At 37.2% G+C, this 21,234-nt stretch overlaps 1 protein-coding gene across 1 annotated transcript; it reads right to left on the reverse strand.

Annotated features, from left to right (window-relative positions):
• Positions 1-12,644: 12,644 nt before the first annotated feature.
• On the reverse strand, positions 12,645-15,155 carry LOC110894411 (protein MNN4-like). The gene is made up of 2 exons (XM_022141644.1): positions 14,619-15,155; positions 12,645-12,734 (listed from the first exon to the last, which is right to left on the reverse strand). Exons 1-2 carry the CDS (start codon positions 15,153-15,155, stop codon positions 12,645-12,647), a joined length of 627 nt encoding a protein of 208 aa, XP_021997336.1.
• Between the last annotated feature and the right edge of the window lie 6,079 nt (positions 15,156-21,234).

Below are 21,234 nucleotides of genomic sequence, written 5' to 3' on the forward strand. Positions count from 1 at the left end.
AACATGTTTATTTATTTACTGAGCCGCTTCATTCAAGCTGGAGTGCTACGCGACACTTTTCCCTTGTTCATAGTAAATCACCTGAAACATGTTTAAAAAGATTTTATCAGCGGAAAATACTGGCGAGTCACTCAATTTTATACAAAAGACACCTTGCTATAATTTACAGTATTAAGAGTTTTTACATTTGCTCCTATCTTATAATTAGATGGTCCAGTTGTCACTCGATCGGATCTTTGACTGTGGTCATATCACTATTGGGTCCTGTCACCCAATAGTAACGTATATCATGATTTAGGCATGCCCACCTAATATCTGATACTATAGCAGTAATGTGCACAATACCCCACTTACTGCCAGTAATTAAAGATTTTCAAAGACTTAATCACCGTAAAATATAACTAAAAATATTTTGAGATTTCAGGAAACAGTTTGATCAAATGAGAATGACTCACATTGCAAGTTTAGACGGACAGAGTCTGCCTACTGATTAAGCCTGGTAACCTAATTAAATAATGCAAACGAAACTAGGTTAGTAACTTAATACAACATTTACGATAACTCACAAGATTGAAACCCTCACGACGAATGACAAAGTATAGCCCAAGATTCGGGCAGCACTTAAACATCCATCAGATCGGTTTTAATCGATCGGACATTGTATCATATCAGTGATCGAGTTATTACCCTGTTATCGTAGCAGCGTTTCGACACTTAAATTGAAATTTCGAACAAAAAGTAAGCTGTTTGAGTGAAATATTTCGAGCAAACTGAACTAGCCATGCAACGTCGAATTTATTGCTGAAAATTAGGTCTCTCGCGGCCCGCGAGGGCCACCCTAGCTACGGCTAGGGCTGCCGTGTCACACCCTAGACCTGCCACGTGTGCGACACGTGGCCTTGATCATTATCCGGAGACCTTCAGAGCTGTCACGCCCCGCGAAGACCTTCGCTTAGTCTTTCGCGACCCGCGACTGACTAATAAAACTTGTTTTTCTTGATTTTTCATAAAATTTAGGGTTTTAGAGATTTGGGTTTTCACTTACGGGGTGATTTATGACATTTATATAGGTCCTTACATCTTCCCCACCTTATTTAAAATATCGTCCTTGAGATTTACTGGAACAGGTAAGGATACTTTCGCTTCATTTCCGATTCCAGGTCCCATGTGTACTCAGGTCCTCTTTTCGAATCTCATTTTACTTTGACCAGTACCAAACTCTTGTGTTTGAGGTGTTTGACCTTTCTGTCTTCTATTTGGAGAGGTTTCTCAACAAATTTTAGCTTTTCATTTACCTCTATTTCTTGAAGAGGTACTACCAGTGATTCATCAGATAAACACTTTTTAAGATTAGATACATGGAACACATCATGTACCCCAGCTAGCTCTTCTGGTAGTTGTAACTGATAGGCAACTGGTCCTATTCGTTGGGTAACTGTGAACGGTCCTATATACCTTGGACTTAGCTTTCCTTTCTTACCGAACCGAACCACTCCTTTCCAAGGAGAAACTTTCAATAGTACCTTGCCCCCAACTTAGAATTCTAACGGTTTACGTCAGTTGTCTGCATAACTCTTCTGGCGGTCTCGAGCCGTTTTTAGTCTTTCTTTGATTTGAGTTATCTTGTCGGTTGTTTCCTGTACAATCTCAGGACCTGATAGTTGACTTTCTCCTATTTCTGCCCAGCATACTGGAGTTCGACATTTTCGTCTATAAAGTGCTTCGAATGGGGCAGCATTGATGCTTGTGTGGTAACTATTGTTATAGGAGAATTCTATTAGTGGTAAGTGGTCATCCCAGTTTCCACCGAAATCTATTACACATGCCCTGAGCATGTCTTCTAGGGTTTAGATCGTCCTTTCACTTTGTCCATCTGTTTGGGGATGGTATGCAGTACTTAAATTTAATCGGGTTCCCATTGCTTCTTGGAAACTAGTCCAAAAATGCGAAGTGAAACGACTATCTCTTTCTAATACAATGGAGAGTGGGACTCTATATAGGGATACTACCTCGTCTACGTATAACTTAGCCAATCTCTCCATGCTAAAGGATTCCTTCATTGGTAGGAAATGAGATGATTTGGTTAATCGATCTACAATCACCCAGATTGTATCGTTACCTTTCCTGGTTTTGGGTAGCTTAGTAACAAAGTACATTTTTATTAGTTCCCATTTCCATACAGGTATTTCTAATTGTTGAAGTAAACCTGAATGTTTCTGGTGTTCTGCCTTAACTTGCGAACAAGTTAGACACTTAGAGACATATCTAGCTATGTCCTTTTTCATTCCTATCCCCCAGAAGTTATTTCTTAGATCTTGATACATCTTGTTATTACCAGGATGCATCGTATACCTAGATTTATGGGCCTCCTCTAATATCTTATCTCTTAAGTTTCCTTATCTAGGTACCCAAATTCTTTTCTGATGGAATCTCCAAATTCCATTAGTCCCTTGCTCTAATTCATTTATCCGTCCTTTCATTCCTTCAGCATCATCTTGAACTGCCGTCTCTTGAACATTTTTCAATTGTTCCATTAAATCTAGTTGTAGATTTAATTTTATGAGCACGAATTCGTCTTTGTTTCTCATGGTACTTACGACTTAGGGCATCTGCTACTACATTTGCTTTTCCTTCGTGATATTGAATATCACAGTCATAGTCACTTAAAACTTCCATCCATCTTCTTTGCCTCATGTTTAATTCTTTTTGCCCAAATATGTACCTTAAACTCTTATGATCTGTATAGACAGTAAACTTACTTCCGTACAGATAATGTCTCACATCTTAAGGGCAAAAAATATTGCTCCTAATTCAAGGTCATGAGTCGTATAATTCTCCTCATACGTTTTCAATTGTCTTGATGCGTACGCAATTACCTTTTTGTGTTGCATTAGCACACAACCTAATCCTAGCTTAGAAGCATCGCAGTAGACTTCAAAATCTTCTGTCCCTTCTGGTAAGGCAAGAATTGGGGCATTTGTTAGTCTTTGCTTTAAAATCCTAAAGGCCTCTTCTTGCTTGGGTCCCCATTCAAACTTAACAGTTTTATATGTTAGTTTAGTTAATGGAACAGCTATCTTAGAAAAGTCTTTGATGAAGCGCCTATAGTAGCCTGCTAATCCTAGAAAACTTCTAACTTCGGTAGCTGATTGCGGGACCTTCCAATTGGTGATCGCTTCTATCTTGGAGGGATCTACGTGAATGCCTTCGTGATTCACCATGTGCCCTAAAAATTGCACCTCTTGTAGCCAAAATTCACACTTTGAGAATTTGGCGTAAAGCTTTTCCTTTCTTAACAGGGTCAAGAGTGCATGCAGGTACTCACAATGTTCGTCCTGACTTTTGGAATAAATAAGTATATCATCGATGAAGACAATTACGAACTTATCCAAATACGGCTTACAGGTCCTGTTCATCATATCCATGAATGCTGCAGGAGCATTCGTTAATCCAAAGGGCATGACTGTAAACTCGTAGTGACCATACCTAGTTCTGAAAGCAGTTTTAGGTATGTCTTCTTCCTGTACCTTCAACTGATGATATCCGGAGCGCAAGTCTATCTTAGAGAAGTACCTAGCTCCCTGAAGTTGATCGAAAAGATCATCAATCCTAGGTAATGGGTATCGATTCTTAATTGTAAATTTATTCAATTCCCTATAATCAATACACATCTGCATCGAACCATCCTTCTTTTTCACGAACAACACCGGTGCTCCCAAGGGGATGAACTGGGTGGTATGAATCCTTTACTTAACAATTCATCTAACTGCTTTTTCAGTTCTAACATTTCTGTGGGTGCTAGCCGATAAGGTGCCTTAGCTATTGGAGTAGTTCCAGGAATTAGATGAATTCGAAACTCTACTTCCCTATCCGGTGGTAATCCAGGTAGCTGTTCTAGGAATACATCAGAGTATTCTGATACTACTGGAATTTCCTTAAGTTCCTTGCTTTTAGTGTTAATGATTACCGAAATCATGTACACTATTCCTTGCTTGGGTTCATAACTAGCAACTTTCATTACTGAAATGAACTTCATTGGTTTACGCGGCTTATCTCCTGTAACCAAAATTGCTTCTCTTGCTGGCGTATGAATTTCTATGGAATTTTTATCACAGAGGATTCGAGCATGGTTGGCTATTAACCAATCCATTCCTAATACGACATCGAATCCTGGTAAATTCATAGGTAGAAGGTTTGCAGAAAATTTATGGCCTGAGAGTTCTATCTTTCCTGCTTGGAGAACTTTATCTATATTAATAGAATTTTCTTCTGTCGTTTCTACAGTATAAATTTGCCTAAGTTTGGTTAGGGGTTGCTTAAGAGCTTGGCAGAATGAAGTATTTATAAAACTTTGGTTTGCACCGGAGTCAAATAATACTTTTGTGTAAACGTCATGAACAAGAAACGTACCAGCTATCACATCCGGAATCAGATCTACTTCTTGTGTAGTGAGCTGGAAGGCTCTTGCATTCTTTTTATTAGTACCTTCAGCAGTTTTGGCCTTGTTGTCAACTGGCTTAACCAATTTAGGTCAATTGGGCTTAATATGCCCGGCTTCTCTGCAGTTGTAGCAGATCATCGCTTTTCTCCTGCACTCTTCTTCTCGGTGCCCTAGTCTTTTGCAGAAATTGCAAGATTCCTTACAATTCCCAAAATGCTTCTTTTTACAGCTTCCGCAAAATGGCGGGATGGGAGACTGCCCAACTCCCTTTTTCTTGAAGTTACTATTATTAATACCTCCACAGAAACCTTGGGTAATCCTTTGGGCCAATTCCTTTTTCCTGTTTTCTTCTCTTGTGCGCACCAGTCCGTCAGTCAAGGTGTTAGCCAATTTGACCACATCGTCAATCGTTCGGGGTCTCGCAGCCTTGACTATGTCGTGAATCTCGCTAATTAATCCCCAAATATAGCAAGAAATAAGCACCGGTTCTGGCGAGGCCAGAGTTGGTACAATTCTAGCATACTCGAAAAATTTCGAAGTATACCCCCGACCGTCAACGTCTACCATTCGGTGGTTTGGGAACTTGTTTGTCATCTGTTCCTTTTCGTAGGAGGGACAAAACTTTCTTTCCACCAATTCCTTAAATTCCTCCTAACTCATGATGTAAGCCATGTCACTTCACTTAGCTTGCAGCACCGTGTTCCACCATTCTAACGCCTCTTCCTTGAAAAGGTGGGATGCATATATCACCCGGTCTTCTTCTGCGCACTTACTTATTTTAATCACAACTTCGGTCTTTTCCAACCAACGTAGTGCGGTAGTCGCCCCTTCATTGCCCGCAATTTCGTTTTCTTAAGTAATGGGACTTGAACCACCCAGTAATGGGACTTGAACCACATTATTATTATCGCCGCCCCGATTCACACTGTTGCTAAAATTATCGTCGCGAGTGCGCTTGCTATGGTTAGCTTGGGAAGGTTCAATTGGATTCTTAACAGCCGCGACGATTGCTGGGATAGCGTTGGCTATTCCCTGAGCAACGATATTTTCTATATCTTGTCTATTGAGAAAATGGTCTTCATTATTGGGTTCAGATTGGTTAACTTCATTTGCCGGTTGGTTTACTGCGTTTTCCATCTGAATAATTAACAATGTATATATAAATTATTGTCACAAAATGGATAGCAACTAAACACAATAGGGCAATCACAAACATAATTAAGTCAACACATATAGCCAAAATCATCGACCTTGCGACATTTACATTTATATAATATTATACGTCCATACAAGCCAGATTTTTACAGATGTTTTATTTTAGTGTTATTATACCATATTATATATATATATATATATATATAGAGAGAGAGAGAGAGAGAGAAACGGGATCGGGAGAAAACGCTCAAAAGTGTGAGAACGGTGAGAACGCTTCCTGGCCCAACACATGTCCCGCCGCTTAGAAAAGGGCGGAGGGGCTTTTTTGTCCTTTCATCTTCTGCTTTTCCAATTCCGCTTTTCCCAATATTATTTTAATTTTTGGTTTTTAAGTTTTTTGGCGTTAACCAAATTCAATAATTAATGGCGTTTTAATGGTTTCATTGTATCAACATTTTGGCGTTTATGACGTTTATTCACATCGTATGCCATTGGAACCCAGGGGACATGAAATCTATTTGAATGGCGTTTTTCAAGGGGTTTTAAACAAGATGGCTCATTGTTCTATTATTTTTTATAAACATTTTGGCGTTTGTGGTATCTTGGCGTTTTACTATTGTTAAATTATATTTCAAACACAGGAAAAAAATATAAGGGAAGAAAATAAATTAAAAATCCTAATCGGATCTCTTTTCCCAATTTTCACTGTCATCAGTCTCTCTCTTCTTTAATAGTACAAGAACTATCACCAAATATATGGCGTTTTATGTAAAACTTAACAAACCCATCGGTTTAATTATTTTGCCTGCTCGTCTGTTGAAGTGGCTTTTTTGTGGATGTTTGGGGGCATAGATCTATGACGTGTGGGTGGGTTTTTCGCTTTTTCTTAATGTTGATCTTCATCTTTATAATCAACCCACTCTTCAGTGTCATTGATCTCTTCTCCTCATCCAAGCCTTCTTCAAGAACAAAAAATACAAAATGCCATATGACTGGCATTAGTATCTTTTTCTTGAAATTTTGTCCATCTCATGCAGCAAAATCTTACTGAGTTACTCGCCTCCGCTAACAATTCATTCAGTGAAACATGACGAATAACAATACTAAATATCTAAGAAAGCATATTAGCCATCTTTGATTTTTTTTGGCGTTTTACAGTGAGTGGTATTTAGTAGTATTGGCGTTTGTTTTTTTTTTTGTTTGATCAAATGGAAGTTGCTGAGACGTATCATTTTATAGGATCTCTTTTTGGCGCCTAAGTTAGGCGGTGCCTTATTATAATAAAGTATTCATCTTTTCAGTTACTGTTTGTAATTATTGTTTTTGACAAGCTTTATCTCTGAAGTCTATAACACGTCCCATCTTTCAAGTTTGGCGTTTTAGATTCTAATATAATAAATTTTCCCTATCTTTAGTTTTTCTGATTTGAAGTTACTATTTCTAGTTACATTTTCAAGTTGTTTTTTATTTTTTATTTTATTAATTTTTTTGGGTTTTTTTATAATTCTTTTTCAAACTAATTTTATTATAGTTTGGGAATTTTTGGGGGCATTTTAACGGGATGATATCGTTTTAAACAAGCATTTTAGCTGTTTTGGCGTTTTTATTATATATGGCATTTTTATTATACATCAATCAACTTAAACGGAAAAAAAAAAGAATACATGGAAACAATTTTTTTATAATACTTGTCCAAAGTAATTTTATGATGGTTTGATAAACGCCAAAGGTGTAAGACATTTGCCTTTTTGGCGTTTTTATTAGATATGGCGTTGTTTATTTAAATAATAATCAACTAAAAAAGAAAATTAAACAAAATAAATATTGATCTTCCAAATCTTCACTATCACCAGTCTCTTTCTTCTTTTGAAGCATCTTCACTGGCTGTTTCGACTTTCGTATGAAATCAGCCTCATTTTCTATAATTTTTGTCCATCTCATGCAGCAAAATGTTATTGAGTTTACACCCTTTTAACCAAAATGTTATCTTTTTTGGCGTTTTACCGATAAAGAGAACGCCACAAAATAAACCATCTTAAAACTGTAATTTTGATCATGCTAAAATCAATAAAGTGTTGCAGTATAGTGTTGGATAACATTGTTAATCCTCAGTTAAGAAAGATAACTGACAATGTTGTCCATACCATACAACTACACTTTATTGACAGCAATATATTTGATGTTTGGGTTTTCTGGCGTTTATCAGTCGAATGGTTTATATTAAATATGGCGTTTGGGGTTTTTGTTTGTGTTTTTTAATTGAAGGTCTGAGTTGTTGTATATATAGGATTTTTTTGGCGGTTTTTTAGGCGAGATTTTACTATAATTAAGTTTGGCGTTTTATATCTAATGGCGTTTTTAGCAGAATGCTGTGTGATTTTTGTTTTGATGTTTTATTTTCATGAGGTAGCATTTTGTTTGGAGTAGTCAAAAGACGCTTTTACCCTTAATGAAGCGCGTCCACGTAATAAAATTGATGTTATTTACGAAAATGCCACCGCGCCAATCTAGTCCATAGATTGTTTTGTTCGGACGATCGATAAGCGTTCTCACCGTTCTCACACTTTCTACCGTTTTCTCTAAATCCCGACCCTATATATATATATATATATATATATATATATATATATATATGTATTTCACATATTATTATACAAAACATTTGACTATGGTTAACTGGTTTTTCAGAAACGACGCCCTCTCGTCGTACTTCCACGTGATGTCTTCCCCCACTTCTCGAATCTGATTTCCCGCATCCACCAGTTCCTCGCCGTAGCGGCATAATTCGGCAATGTTCTCCGAGTTCATGGGTGGAAAAGGAGTAGGTTCAGGTTCAAATTGGGGAAATTACACATTTGCGTTATTCATAAAGTTCTGGCAATGCCAATCACTAGTCCACCATTCTTCCAACTGCCCTGTAAGAGGTTGAGGGTTGATAATTGGGTCTGGAATAGCAGGTTCCAGATTGATGGGAAGTTCTGATTGAGGGGGAAAATTGAAAAGGGTTTCATCAGCAGGTCCGATGAGGTCACAGTTTTCCAGCTTTCTATCGAGTTCTTCCCAAGGTGGCAATTCCTGGGCTTGACCAGAGCTTTCTCCTACTTCTTTTCCTTTTCCTTTTGGATCCTCAGTCTTTTTCACCTTTTGGGCAGCGGGCTTCTTCTTTTGTCCTCGTTTCCAGTCCAGAAGCCTTTTCCTCTTTTTAGGTTTGGGTTTTTCCTGTGATTGGGCCTGAAACACTAGTGGCTCCTCGGTGTCAGCCTGATAACCGGACTGGGTTCCGGTAATCTCCATATCAGAAGTATCGATTGTGAAATTTCGGAGGGCTTCCGATAGTTCATTCGTGCTGTTAGTCACACATAAGGAAACACACAAAAATCCAAATTAAAATTTTATTTATTGTAAATATAATTTTCACCGAATCACAAAATGGCAAATTGTAAAATTAAGTATTAAATCAGTGGCTCTGATACCACCTTTTCTGTCACGACCCTCGACCCGGTTTACCCGGTTCAGAAGCCGCGGGACAGAAACCCGTGGTATTTTAATTTGGCAGCAGAAATTTTAACAGGATCGGCTAAACTAAAAACACCCGATTATTTTATTATAAGTTTCGGGACAAACCCCGTATTTTACAATAAAGGAATTTCACTTGGAAATCCCCTGATTACTAAAACATGTTTATTTATTTATTTACTGAGCCACTTCATTCAAGCAGGAGTGCTACGCGGCACTTTTCCCTTGTTGTTAGGACCGGTTTTGACTCCGAAACGATTGCGAAACGAACGTGTGACGTGCAGAATCCGTACACGAACGTGACCGAACACATGAGACGTAATATAATCTGTAATTCTATTGAAACGTATGAAAACGTACAACACCTGAATCACGTGGAGCACTTTCTCTCTCTAGCTTTTCTCTCTAACACTAGAGCTCTCTAAGGTGGTGTTTGTTTTTTCAGATGTAAAAGGTCTGCAGTCTGCGGATCACATCTGCAAACGTCTGCACGAGAAGAGGTGGACCAAATGCCTGCAGAGTGTAATAAAAAGAGTGTTTGATTATTTCACCTCTTTTTAAAACCCCACATCTGCAAACAGAGCAAAACTCTCAGCTTCATCTACCACCAGGTCCACCACCATCTCCCACCTCCCACCTCCCATCTAAATCTCTCACTGTTGCATCCAACATCTCTCAAAACTATATTATGGTCCATATAACAACGAACTTCTACAAATAAATTACTCGCAACCACTAAATGTTGGCCATTAACTTAATTGAAAACTGTAAACTAATAAAATTAATGACTATATTTTACGATGGTAGAATAGATCAAAATAATTTCAATTGATTTGGTCCATTTGGATACTAGATATTGAAAAAGAAAACAATTGACTCCACAATGGAAGTTTTTAATACTCAAAATGCTTCGAGAAATTCATTGACTTTTTTTTATATTTCTTTTGTTCTTGTTCGAATTAATTTGCAGGCTCTAGTCGATTGAAATTTGGAAGCAATAAATTGTTTTTAATGGGAGCACAGGGGGCATTTTGGTAGTGAGTAAACATTCCATTGGAAGAGATGTATGTGTTTTGTGTTTTGAGAAAGAAGAAGATGTTAAAAGGATTGGAAGAGGTGTGAAGACACTGGACCATGTCTGTATGGGGAAGAGGACGCGCAGAGGTTTGAAGACAATTTTTAATGAAATGACTTCTAAAAAACAAACGGTCTGCAGAGCTAAACGTCTGCACGTGGTCTGCGCGGCGCAGACACAAGAGGTCAGAAGAGGTTTTTCTGAAAAAACAAACACCCTCTAAGTCTCCAAAAGAGCTAAAGTCTCCAAAAGTCTCTAACTCTAATCCTAAGAGTTCTATTTATAGGCAAAGGATATAAGGAGACTCTCCTTATTTACAATAATGCCACCTTGCCTTTTTCTATCTAATATTACAATGTAAGGCTAGTTTTCTTCAGTTTCAGCTACGGTTTGAATTGACGGAGGCGATAGACATAAATGCACCAACAGACTCCCCCTTGGATATTGCCGCAGTCAATCCGTTGTCAAACTCGTAGCGACTTATCTTTCTCTCTCTCTCTCTTTGAATCTTCTTGAAGCTTTAACACGTTTTCATCAACGTAGACTCCCTCTTTCTTGAACAGAATCTCGGTGGATCTGTCTTCAGCTTCAGCTCTCCCTTTCTGTAGACTCTTCAGGTTCCCCCTTTCATCAAGCTTCCGTGCTTTTGGGATCGACACCTTTCATTCCGGTTACAAGCTCTTTTGGGATAGTTTCCTGGCACCTTGAATGCATGCTTCCTCTTGCGTTGAGCTCGTCTTCAGACTCCCCCTTAGACTCGGCTGTCGGGATCGTAGTCTGGTACAATATCTGCAATCCTCAAACATTTATAAGTAAAACATTTTGAACATTCAATTGTCCAGGAATTGTGACCTGGCTCTTTTAAACTTTCTAAATCAAGATCCTGGTTCTAAGATATAATAATATGAATATATCTAGGATTACTTGATTCTCTCTTCCCCTATCAACAAATCCCTCACAGTTAATCGTCCAAGTCCAAATTAATGACCTTGGAGATCTCACAAACTGTTTTTGATTTTTTGATTTTAAAACTTCAAGTTTCAAATTAATGAACTTGTTTTATTTTTAGAAACACGATCAACATACTTAGATTTTGAAAGTCAGCTCTTAGACATCGGTTGTCGAAAATAAAGTAGAATCAAAATCTTTTTGTATTTTTCTGAAATATAAAGCAGTAAAGAAATATTTACAAACATATTTACAGACAATATTTTTGTTTGAGTTCGTGTTAGAGGATCATATCAGATTATGACTAATCACTAGCACCGTTGAGCTTTAAACACTATAAGTTCTAAACGATTCACTTAGATTGTCAGTATACTGATCCACTTTAATTTTCACACAAAGTTCAACTATTTCGAGATACAGGATTAGTGATTTAAGAACTTAAACTTATTCGCGTGTCCCACCTCAGAATATACTCCCGTATCCAGACTCCTATATTCAGTCTTACAGGTGAATGTACACTAATGATATCTGTAAACGGGTAATGCGAGGCCATGAGAGCTCAGGTTAAAACTTCCGTTCAGACAAAGAGATGATGGCTCGACTTTAGGTGTGTCCCGTTTGGGGATCTTTTCTTCAACAACACATGATTAGCATTTTTCAATGTTTCATCATTTTTTATGCTGAGGGTGGGCTTGATGATTAAAGCAGTGCAGAGTATTATACGAGGACTAGGCTATTGCTTCCGCAAAATCAGAAGTCCAGGTATAATACCCCAGATATCATCATGTACAAAGACCTAGTATGTCAGAAATAGAAAGCCCTTCAAACAAGATTTCGGGGGTTACCCATATGTCCGAGAGATGTTCCCCACGAAATAAGTAAAGTATTTGATAATAGGTTTATATCTCGAAAACAATCTACTAAGCGTGTAAAAACCTACTGGCATATCATTAGTGAGACCGTTTATCACATTAAAACATTCCATTTCTTTAGCGTACTGTGATTGTCTACTGGTGTACTATCATTTCCTTTTTTTACACAAAAACTCAATTTTTGAATTTTATCATGTTTTTGGCTTTTTCAAATTTTCTAATGTTTTTGTATTTTCTGAAATTTTTTCTCCCCCTAAAATTCAAAACATTTAAAGAAAATTTGACAAATCGACACTGATAGCTTTGTCTCGTCATCCATTTTCTGCTTCACATGCTCTGTTTTGCAGAAAATATAATGTACCCCCATGATTTATAACACATTGATTTTTTACAGTTTGAAAACCGTTTTTCAATCTTGTGAAATTAATCATGTTTGTTCAGCCGTGAGGGTTTCGGCGTATTCAAATAACATATTTTTGGATTTTTGAATTTTTGACAAAATTTAAAAACAAACATATTTTTGATTTTTTGATTTTTTGACAAAACAAAAACATATTTTTGGTTTTTAAATTTTCAATTTTTAGGGTTTTTAGAAATATTGTTTATTTATCTACAGAAAACAAACAAACTCCCTGTTTCAACCAACACAGGGTTCAGCAGCCTCCTCTTCTTGTGCCAGGCTGCTTCGATTCTCCTTTGGTTGACATTCAGTTTTCTTCAGAAGCACCTGCATATTCAAAGTATTCAATTACTTGAACAATTTAGCCCATGTCTGTTTGACCTTAGGCATTTCAACACAATATGCTTCATTTAACTTCGGAAAATCTTTGTCATTCTGAACAAAGACCTTTTCAATTTTCACTTCAACTTTTTCATCATTTGCCGAAGCGATTTGTTTCTTAGAAGACCATGTTTGACCTTTTGGAGTCCCTCTTTTATAAAAATGTGACTCTTTTTGAACATTTTGATTCTGAACAACAGTTGGTTTCCAAAACTGTTGTGGTTTTGTTGCATCGACATTTGTTCTCCAACTTTGTATTGTTCTTAATCTGGGTGTGTGAGAATTCCAGGTTTATCTTGAATCGAACCTTTTCAGGTTTGATTTCCAAGTTTGATTCGAAGAAAACTTGTTTGTATTGTACATCCAAGTTTGTTTTGAATCAAATCTGGTTGACCTTTGTCTCACATTCTCAGATTTCTGTCTTTCAACATCATCAGATTTCTTTTTCGACTCAACATCAACAGCTTTCAGATTTGGACACTTGCGAGCAAGATGTCCCGTTTGATCACATTTGAAACATGTTCTCTTTGAAACATCTTTCACCTGTTGTTGTTGCGTTTTCTTTTGAGCATAGAACTCTTCATTAGACTGTCGTCTAAATTGGAGTTCTTTCTCTTCTTCTGAACTTGTTCCATGAACAAAGTTCATTTTTGACTGATAATTTGGCGTTTCATTTTTCTTCCAATTTTGTTTCTTTTTATAACCCAAACCAGCCTTCATGTTTTTGTTTTTGTAACCAGGTTTGTTATAAAAAGTTTGGTGACACTTTCCAGCAAATTTTGGAATCTCAGACTTTTCAATTTCAACCATCTTGAAAACTTTGTCAATCTTTTCTGAAATCACATTCTGAATCGGAAATACAATATCTAAGAATAATTTGTCCGATCCAATCATGGTATAAACCAATCCTTTTGAATCATCATTCAAATTTTTCTCAGGTTTTGAGTTTTTCAGATATTCTTCATGAAAACTATCCTCATTTCCATCTTGTGATTCAGATTTACCTGTTTCAACCAACTCTTCTTTCAACACACTTTCAGCGACCTTACCTACCACCTCTGAATCACTTGAATCATTAGATTTGGAATAGGTTACGTCAATGTTATCTGGCAATTGATCGACCATGTTGAAAGCTTTCTCGACTTTTTCATCATCATAGAATGCAAACTTTTCCGGTGGTGGAACTTGATGAAACTCTGAGCCAATACCTTTCTTGTTTTGCTCGGAATCTTTACCATCCGGTTTTAGATTGAAACTTCTTTCAAGCACATATGATGATGCATGATAACTATGTAACTTGTTGTTATCCTATTCTAAATCAGCTATTTGACGCTTTAGCTTAGCAACATCCTCAATGTAAGAATTGGTAACTTGTTGCTTTATTGAATACTGTCGCTTAAGCGTATCAGTTGTTTCAGAACAATATTTCAATCTGGATTGAACAAGTTTCATTTGACTCTTCACATTTTCATATGACTCTTTTGTAATGCAATAAGCCAATTTTATCGAATCATACTCTTTTTTCATTTCCTGACAAGCATTTTCTTTTTGCAAACACTCTTCTGTCATTTTCGAAACTTTTTCTTTCAAAATTTCATTTTCTTTTTCTAAATTTTTGCATTTTTGTGTAATCTTTTCATCATTATCTTTCAAAAATTTTTCGTTTTCTATCATCTCTTTGCATTTATTTTTTAAAACTTCTTCGATTTTGGTGAATTCAAGATCTCTTGTTCTGAATTTTTCGTCTTTTTCAGTACAAGCAATGCATGGTTCCATGCATTTCTTGCACTGTTCAACAATTTTGATTAAGATTTCAGAATTAGAATTTACCTCAGTGATTGGCACCTCGGTGTTTGCTGCAACTTCTGTCTGATCAGCATCATTCTCTTTTCTTTCCTTACCTTCAGCTTCATCACCATCATCACTATTCACTTCAACCGAACTTTCCAGCTTCTTCTCAGCTTCTTCAACCTGCTGTTCTTCAATAACAACTTCTTTTTCAACTTCTTCATTCACAACAACTGTTTCTTCAACTTTCTCTTCTTTTTCTTTCACTTCTTCAGCCACCTTCTTCAACTCTTCTACCATACACTCAACATTTTTCTTCATTCTTTCTTCATCCCTCTTTCTTAGACTTGATGTCATCGCATCTCTGATAATTTTATTCAGCTTTTTCTCATAATTCTTGTCTTTTTTACGTTTTGAATAAAATTCGCCGGATAGAGGAATTACTAGAAGAACATCATCATGAACTATATCTCTCCTAGGAACAACAGGTTCACCTTCTCTGTTGACATAACATTCTCGGTTCTTGTCCCATCTTTTGTTTCTAACAGCATTTTCATATTCTTCCTGCATTTTCTCCATTCTGCACCCAACAATTGTAACAACTCGAGTTTCTAAGGTCTTTCCTCATAACTACGTTTTCTTAATTCGTTATGTGCACCGGTTATCTGTTTTGTATATTACTAATTAGTGATTAATTGATTGAATGCTAGTTATGGATTTTGTGAACTATGTAAGGTGTTATTAATATTGTATGCATATATATTAATATAGTTTGCTGTATATGACGAAAACCAAAAGGGTTTTCACCACAATCATGCTCGACGAAAACACTAAGTGTTTTCGCCCCTAGCCTCTCGATGAAAACGGGGGGTTTTCACCATATTTCTTTTGACGAAAACCAGTGTTTTCGCCGGCCCGAGTTCGCCAAAGCCCAGTAAGGGCCCAGTTCATTGAAATGCGTCTATTTTACATGAACGGTTTCATTAGTGAAGCAACTACCGAATAGAAAAGCCTAAGGTCTCTCTTCCTCTCCTCTGCGTGACGACAATTCCAAGCCCTCAAAATCTTTGATAGCTTCGCCTCGTAACCGGTTAGTGCTTAGATGTTATATGACAGATTCAACTCCCTATCATATTTGATTTCTTAATGCCATGTTAGAATGCTTTGATTGTTGTTGTCTAATGTTTTCTTCATAGGATGGTATGGATAGATAATTATGATAATTTAGATGTTGAGATTCAATTGGGTGATGAGTATGATACTAGTAAATTGCAGATCTAATATTTGTATGAGATGAGTTGAAGATGAGATTGTTCACAGTTAGGGTTTGCCATATGGTTGCTAATCTGTTAGATTGGATCTAATGTTCTGAACATGTGCATCTATGAATCACTGCTCGGAAGTCTATGTTACATATTCGTACTCTGTGTATGTTGTTGTGAATCACATTAGGGTATAGTTAGCTGATGATAACTAATGCTACTAAAATTGCCATAGATGATCATGCTTGGTGTGTGTATTGATTGATGATACGACCATATAATTGGTAGTGATGATTAGGGTTGCTGTAGAACGTAACTGACATTGATGATGATGATGTAACTGGCGAAAACCAACCACCCGACGAAAACACTGCCCGACGAAAACCCCTGGGTGATTTCGTCGCCTGGGGATTTCGCCAAATGGGTTTTCGCCAGAAAGAGGGGATTTCGCCAAAATGTGTTTTCGCCAGATAAGTGATTTCGTTACATGTGATTTCGTCTAGTGTGTGTGACAACAGTAACTTTGTTTAGTCTATTAACTGAGTTAAGTTTATTAACTCTGTTAACTTTATTAACACTGTTAAATTATGTATGTAACCCTGTTAAATTATGTAACTCTAATGGTTTATTAACTCTGTTAGTTAATTAACTCTGTTAGTGTATTATTCCTGTTAAGTATGCTAATTCTGTTTGGTCTGTTAACTTGTTAAGTATGTTAATCCTATTAAGCTTGCTAACTCTGTTAGGTATATTAATGAACAATCATGTTAGAATACACTGCGAAAGACATTGATGTGAAACATGAATCGTATGAATGTGATTAACTGTCTATGTGGTGCAAGAGGTTAACTGCCAAACACACTATGTGACATAAATTGCATGTGAATCATTATGAACTTGAACTGATTGAGTATGTGTGCATACTTTAGGACTTGACTGATTTCTTGTGCGCACATAGTTTAGCATACCGAGCAAACCAAGGTGAGTTCACACTTTCTACAAGGCATGGGATTCCCGGTGGTTTGGGAATGGGGTAATAAACTAAAACGGAACCTACATATCCTCCTTGGGTAGGATATGTATGGCCATCCTCCTTGGGTAGGATGCCACTATAAATCCTGCGTATTCTCCTTGGGTAGAACTACGTACGTTCGTCCTCCTTGGGTAGGACAACAACCTTACAACTTACGAGATAAAACTCTATCATGAAGTCCCTCACATTATATCGACCGAATAACAATTAGTAAAATCACCGAATAAAACATTAGTAAAATTAAGCATTTGGACAAAATACTTAATTTAGGCTTAATCAGTGGCTCGATCAGTGGCTCAATTTAATTATTAGCTCTGATACCACCTTCTGTCGCGGCCCCCGACCCACCCTGTACGGAGTCGGGGCCCGCGGTGCAGATTTCAGTGGTACCCGTGGTATTTAATTTGCGACAACGGAAGTCTTTTTACAACAGGATCTTTTCACCGTAAAATGCTCATTTAATATATTACACAAAGTTTAAGGGATAACTCCCATAATTTACAATAAGTTGATTTCACAGAGAAATCTTTATTTTTCAAAACACGTTTTATTGGTTTATTTACACTGAGCCACTTCTCTGAGCTTGATAGTGCTTTACTGCACTTTTCCTGGATCACACAGATCACCTGAAACATGTTTGAAAAAGGTTTTGTCAGCGGGGAAATACTGAGTGAATCATTCTGTTTTCTAAAACGACCCGTTAGTTATAATTTGCAGTATTAAGAGCGATTACAATGTTTCTATCAACCAATTATCAAGAATGGGTATTTGTCACTCGATTCATTTCTGTGACTGTGGTCATACCACTATTGGATCCCGTTGCCCTAATAGTGACGGTGTACTCACACAGAGTAATAATTACTCACATAGAGTAATATTCACTCACATAGAGTGATAAAAATAGTAATGTGCACAATACCCCACATACCAGCTGTAATTTGGTGATTACAAAGACTTAATCCCTGTAATTATAACCTTGAAAATAATTTGAGGTATTGTAATACTTACTCACAAACTGTGAGAAAACAGTTTAAAAAGAAGAATGACTCACATTGCAGATTAACGAGCAATAGATATAAGCCTACTGATTAGCCTTGATTACACCTAGTTTAACACAATGCACACACACAGACAGGTTAGTAACTAATACAGCAGTTACGTCAATTCACGAGATTAAACCCTCACAACGATTAATCAGTGCAATACTCGATAATTCAGTCGGATTCACAACGAATAACAGAGCATAGTCCGAATTCGAACAACACTCAAATATTCAAGTTGAAATCACGACGAATAATCAAAGTACAAGCTCAATTGAGCAGCACCCGGACTATCGTTGGATAGTTCTAATCGATCGGACGTTGAATCGTAATAGCGATCGAGTTATTACCCTGATTGTGGCAGCACTTCGTGATTAGTGTGTGTGTGTTGGACTGTTTCTGTAATAACTCAGTCTACGTAACTCGATTTTACGTCGTTCCAAAGACAGAATTCAAGTTCCAAGGCCTAGTATTTATAGGTGAAATTGGACTCCCCCGCGTGTCGCGGAAGAAGTCGTGACCCCTGTCGCGACTCGCCTGGGATGCACATCTAGCCTAGAGTAGCCTTGTCGTGGGTATAGGTCTGCTGAGTCGACGTTCAACGAAACTTAGCTCCCACGTAAAAGTTATTAAGATATTACCAACTAGGGTTTATCCCCCCTAGGTTTTAGGGGCCCTGATCCTGATTCTGATTGTAATGAAAATTTTAGGATTTATGCAGAATCACGTGGGTTTTTCAATTAGGGTTTCCTTATTACCTAATTACCATCCTAATTATGGATTTTAGTGACAGTTGTTACATCCTCCCCACCTTAAGAAAAATCTCGTCCTCGAGATTTACTGGAATAGATGAGGGTACTTTCGCTTCATTTCTGATTCCAGTTCCCAAGTGTATTCTGGTCCTCTATTGGATTCCCATTTGACTTTTACTAGTACTAGTCGTTTGTGCTTGAGAAACTTGACTTTTCTATCTTCGATCTGTAGTGGTTTCTCTATAAATTTCAACTTTTCGTTCACCTCTACATCTTGAAGAGGTACTACCAGGGATTCATCTGCTAAACATTTCTTGAGATTGGATACATGAAATACATCATGTACTCCAGCCAATTCTTCTGGTAGTTGTAAACGATAAGCAACTGGTCCGATTCGTTGAATCACTGGGAATGGGCCAACGTACCTTGGACTTAGCTTTCCTTTCTTTCCGAATCGTACTACTCCTTTCCAAGGAGAGACTTTTAGAAGTACTTTATCTCCTACTTGGAATTCGAGCGGCTTGCGACGATTGTCTGCATAGCTCTTCTGGCGATCTCGAGCTGTTTTTAATCTTTCTTTGATCTGAGTTATTTTGTTAGTAGTTTCTTGTACAATTTCAGGACCTGATAATTGACTTTCTCCGATTTCTGCCCAACATACTGGAGTTCTGCACTTACGTCCGTACAGTGCTTCAAATGGTGCAGCTTCGATGCTTGAATGATAACTATTGTTATAGGAGAATTCAATTAATGGCAATTGGCTATCCCAATTACCACCAAAGTCAATTACACATGCTCGGAGCATGTCTTCTAGAGTTTGTATTGTCCTTTCACTCTGTCCGTCTGTTTGTGGATGATATGCAGTACTTAGATTTAGTCGAGTTCCCATTGCTTTCTGAAAACTTTTCCAGAAATGAGAAGTAAATCGACTATCTCTATCCGATACAATAGAGAGTGGGACTCCATGTAGGGATACTACTTCGTCCACGTATAGTTGTGCTAACCTTTCCATGCTAAAGGTTTCTTTCATTGGTAAGAAATGAGCTGATTTGGTTAATCGGTCTACAATTACCCAAATTGCATCATTCCCTCTTTTTGTTTTGGGTAACTTAGTAACAAAATCCATTGTTATGAGTTCCCATTTCCATACAGGCATTTCTAACTGTTGTAGTAGTCCTGAAGGTTTCTGGTGTTCAGCTTTAATTTGTGAACAAGTTAAACACTTGGATACGTATTCGGCTATATCCTTTTTCATTCCTATCCACCAGAAATTATTCCTTAAATCTTGGTACATTTTATTATTTCCTGGGTGTATGGTATACCTAGATTTATGAGCTTCTTCTAAAATCTTATTTCTTAACTCTCCTTGCTTAGGTACCCAAATTCGTTTCTTATGGAATTTCCAAACTCCATCATTTCCTTGTTCTAGTTTTTTTAAGTAACCTTTCATTCCTTCAGCATCGTCTTTGATTGCTGTTTTCTGAACTTCTTTGATTTGTGCCATTAAATCTACTTGTAGATTTAACCTCAAAGTACGGACTCGTTTCTGTTTCTCATGGTACTTACGACTTAAGGCATCTGCAACTACATTTGCCTTTCCTTCGTGATATTGGATATCACAGTCGTAATCGCTTAGCATCTCCATCCATCTTCTTTGCCTCATGTTTAACTCTTTTTGCCCAAATATATATCTTAGACTTTTATGATCTGTATAAACAGTAAACTTACTTCCATACAGATAATGTCTCCAGATTTTAAGGGCAAAGATTATGGCTCCTAATTCTAGATCATGAGTCGTATAATTTTCTTCGTGCTTTTTCAATTGTCTAGAAGCATATGCAATTACCTTCTTGCGTTGCATTAACACACATCCATAGCCTAATTTTGAAGCATCACAATATACTTCAAAATCTTCTCTTCCTTCGGGTAAAGCTAAGATTGGTGCATTCGTCAATCTATGCTTTAAAATCTTAAAGGCTTCTTCTTGTCGAGGTCCCCATTCAAACTTAGCGGCTTTACAGGTTAACTTAGTTAATGGTACGGCTATTTTAGAAAAATCTTTGATAAATCGTCTATAGTATCCAGCTAAGCCTAGAAAACTTCTTATCTCCATAGCTGTTTGTGGAACTTTCCACTTCGTAATTGCGTCTATCTTAGCAGGATCTACATGGATACCTTCGTGATTTACCACATGACCTAAGAATTGTACTTCTTGCAGCCAAAATTCACATTTCGAGAATTTGGCATAAAGCCTTTCTTTTCTTAACACAGTTAAGAGAACGTGTAAATGCTCACAATGTTCTTTTTGGCTTTTGGAGTAAATAAGTATATCGTCGATGAAAACGATCACAAATTTATCCAAGTATGGTTTACAGATTCGATTCATCATGTCCATGAATGCTGCTGGGGCATTCGTTAATCCAAAGGGCATGACTGTACACTCATAATGACCATACCTAGTTCTGAAAGCAGTTTTAGGTATGTCTTCTTCTTGTACCTTCAACTGATGATATCCAGATCTTAAATCTATCTTAGAGAAATACATAGCTCCTTGCAATTGATCAAAAAGAT

This window comes from Helianthus annuus, chromosome 2 (assembly GCF_002127325.2).
Source record: "Helianthus annuus cultivar XRQ/B chromosome 2, HanXRQr2.0-SUNRISE, whole genome shotgun sequence".
NCBI lineage: Eukaryota > Viridiplantae > Streptophyta > Magnoliopsida > Asterales > Asteraceae > Helianthus > Helianthus annuus.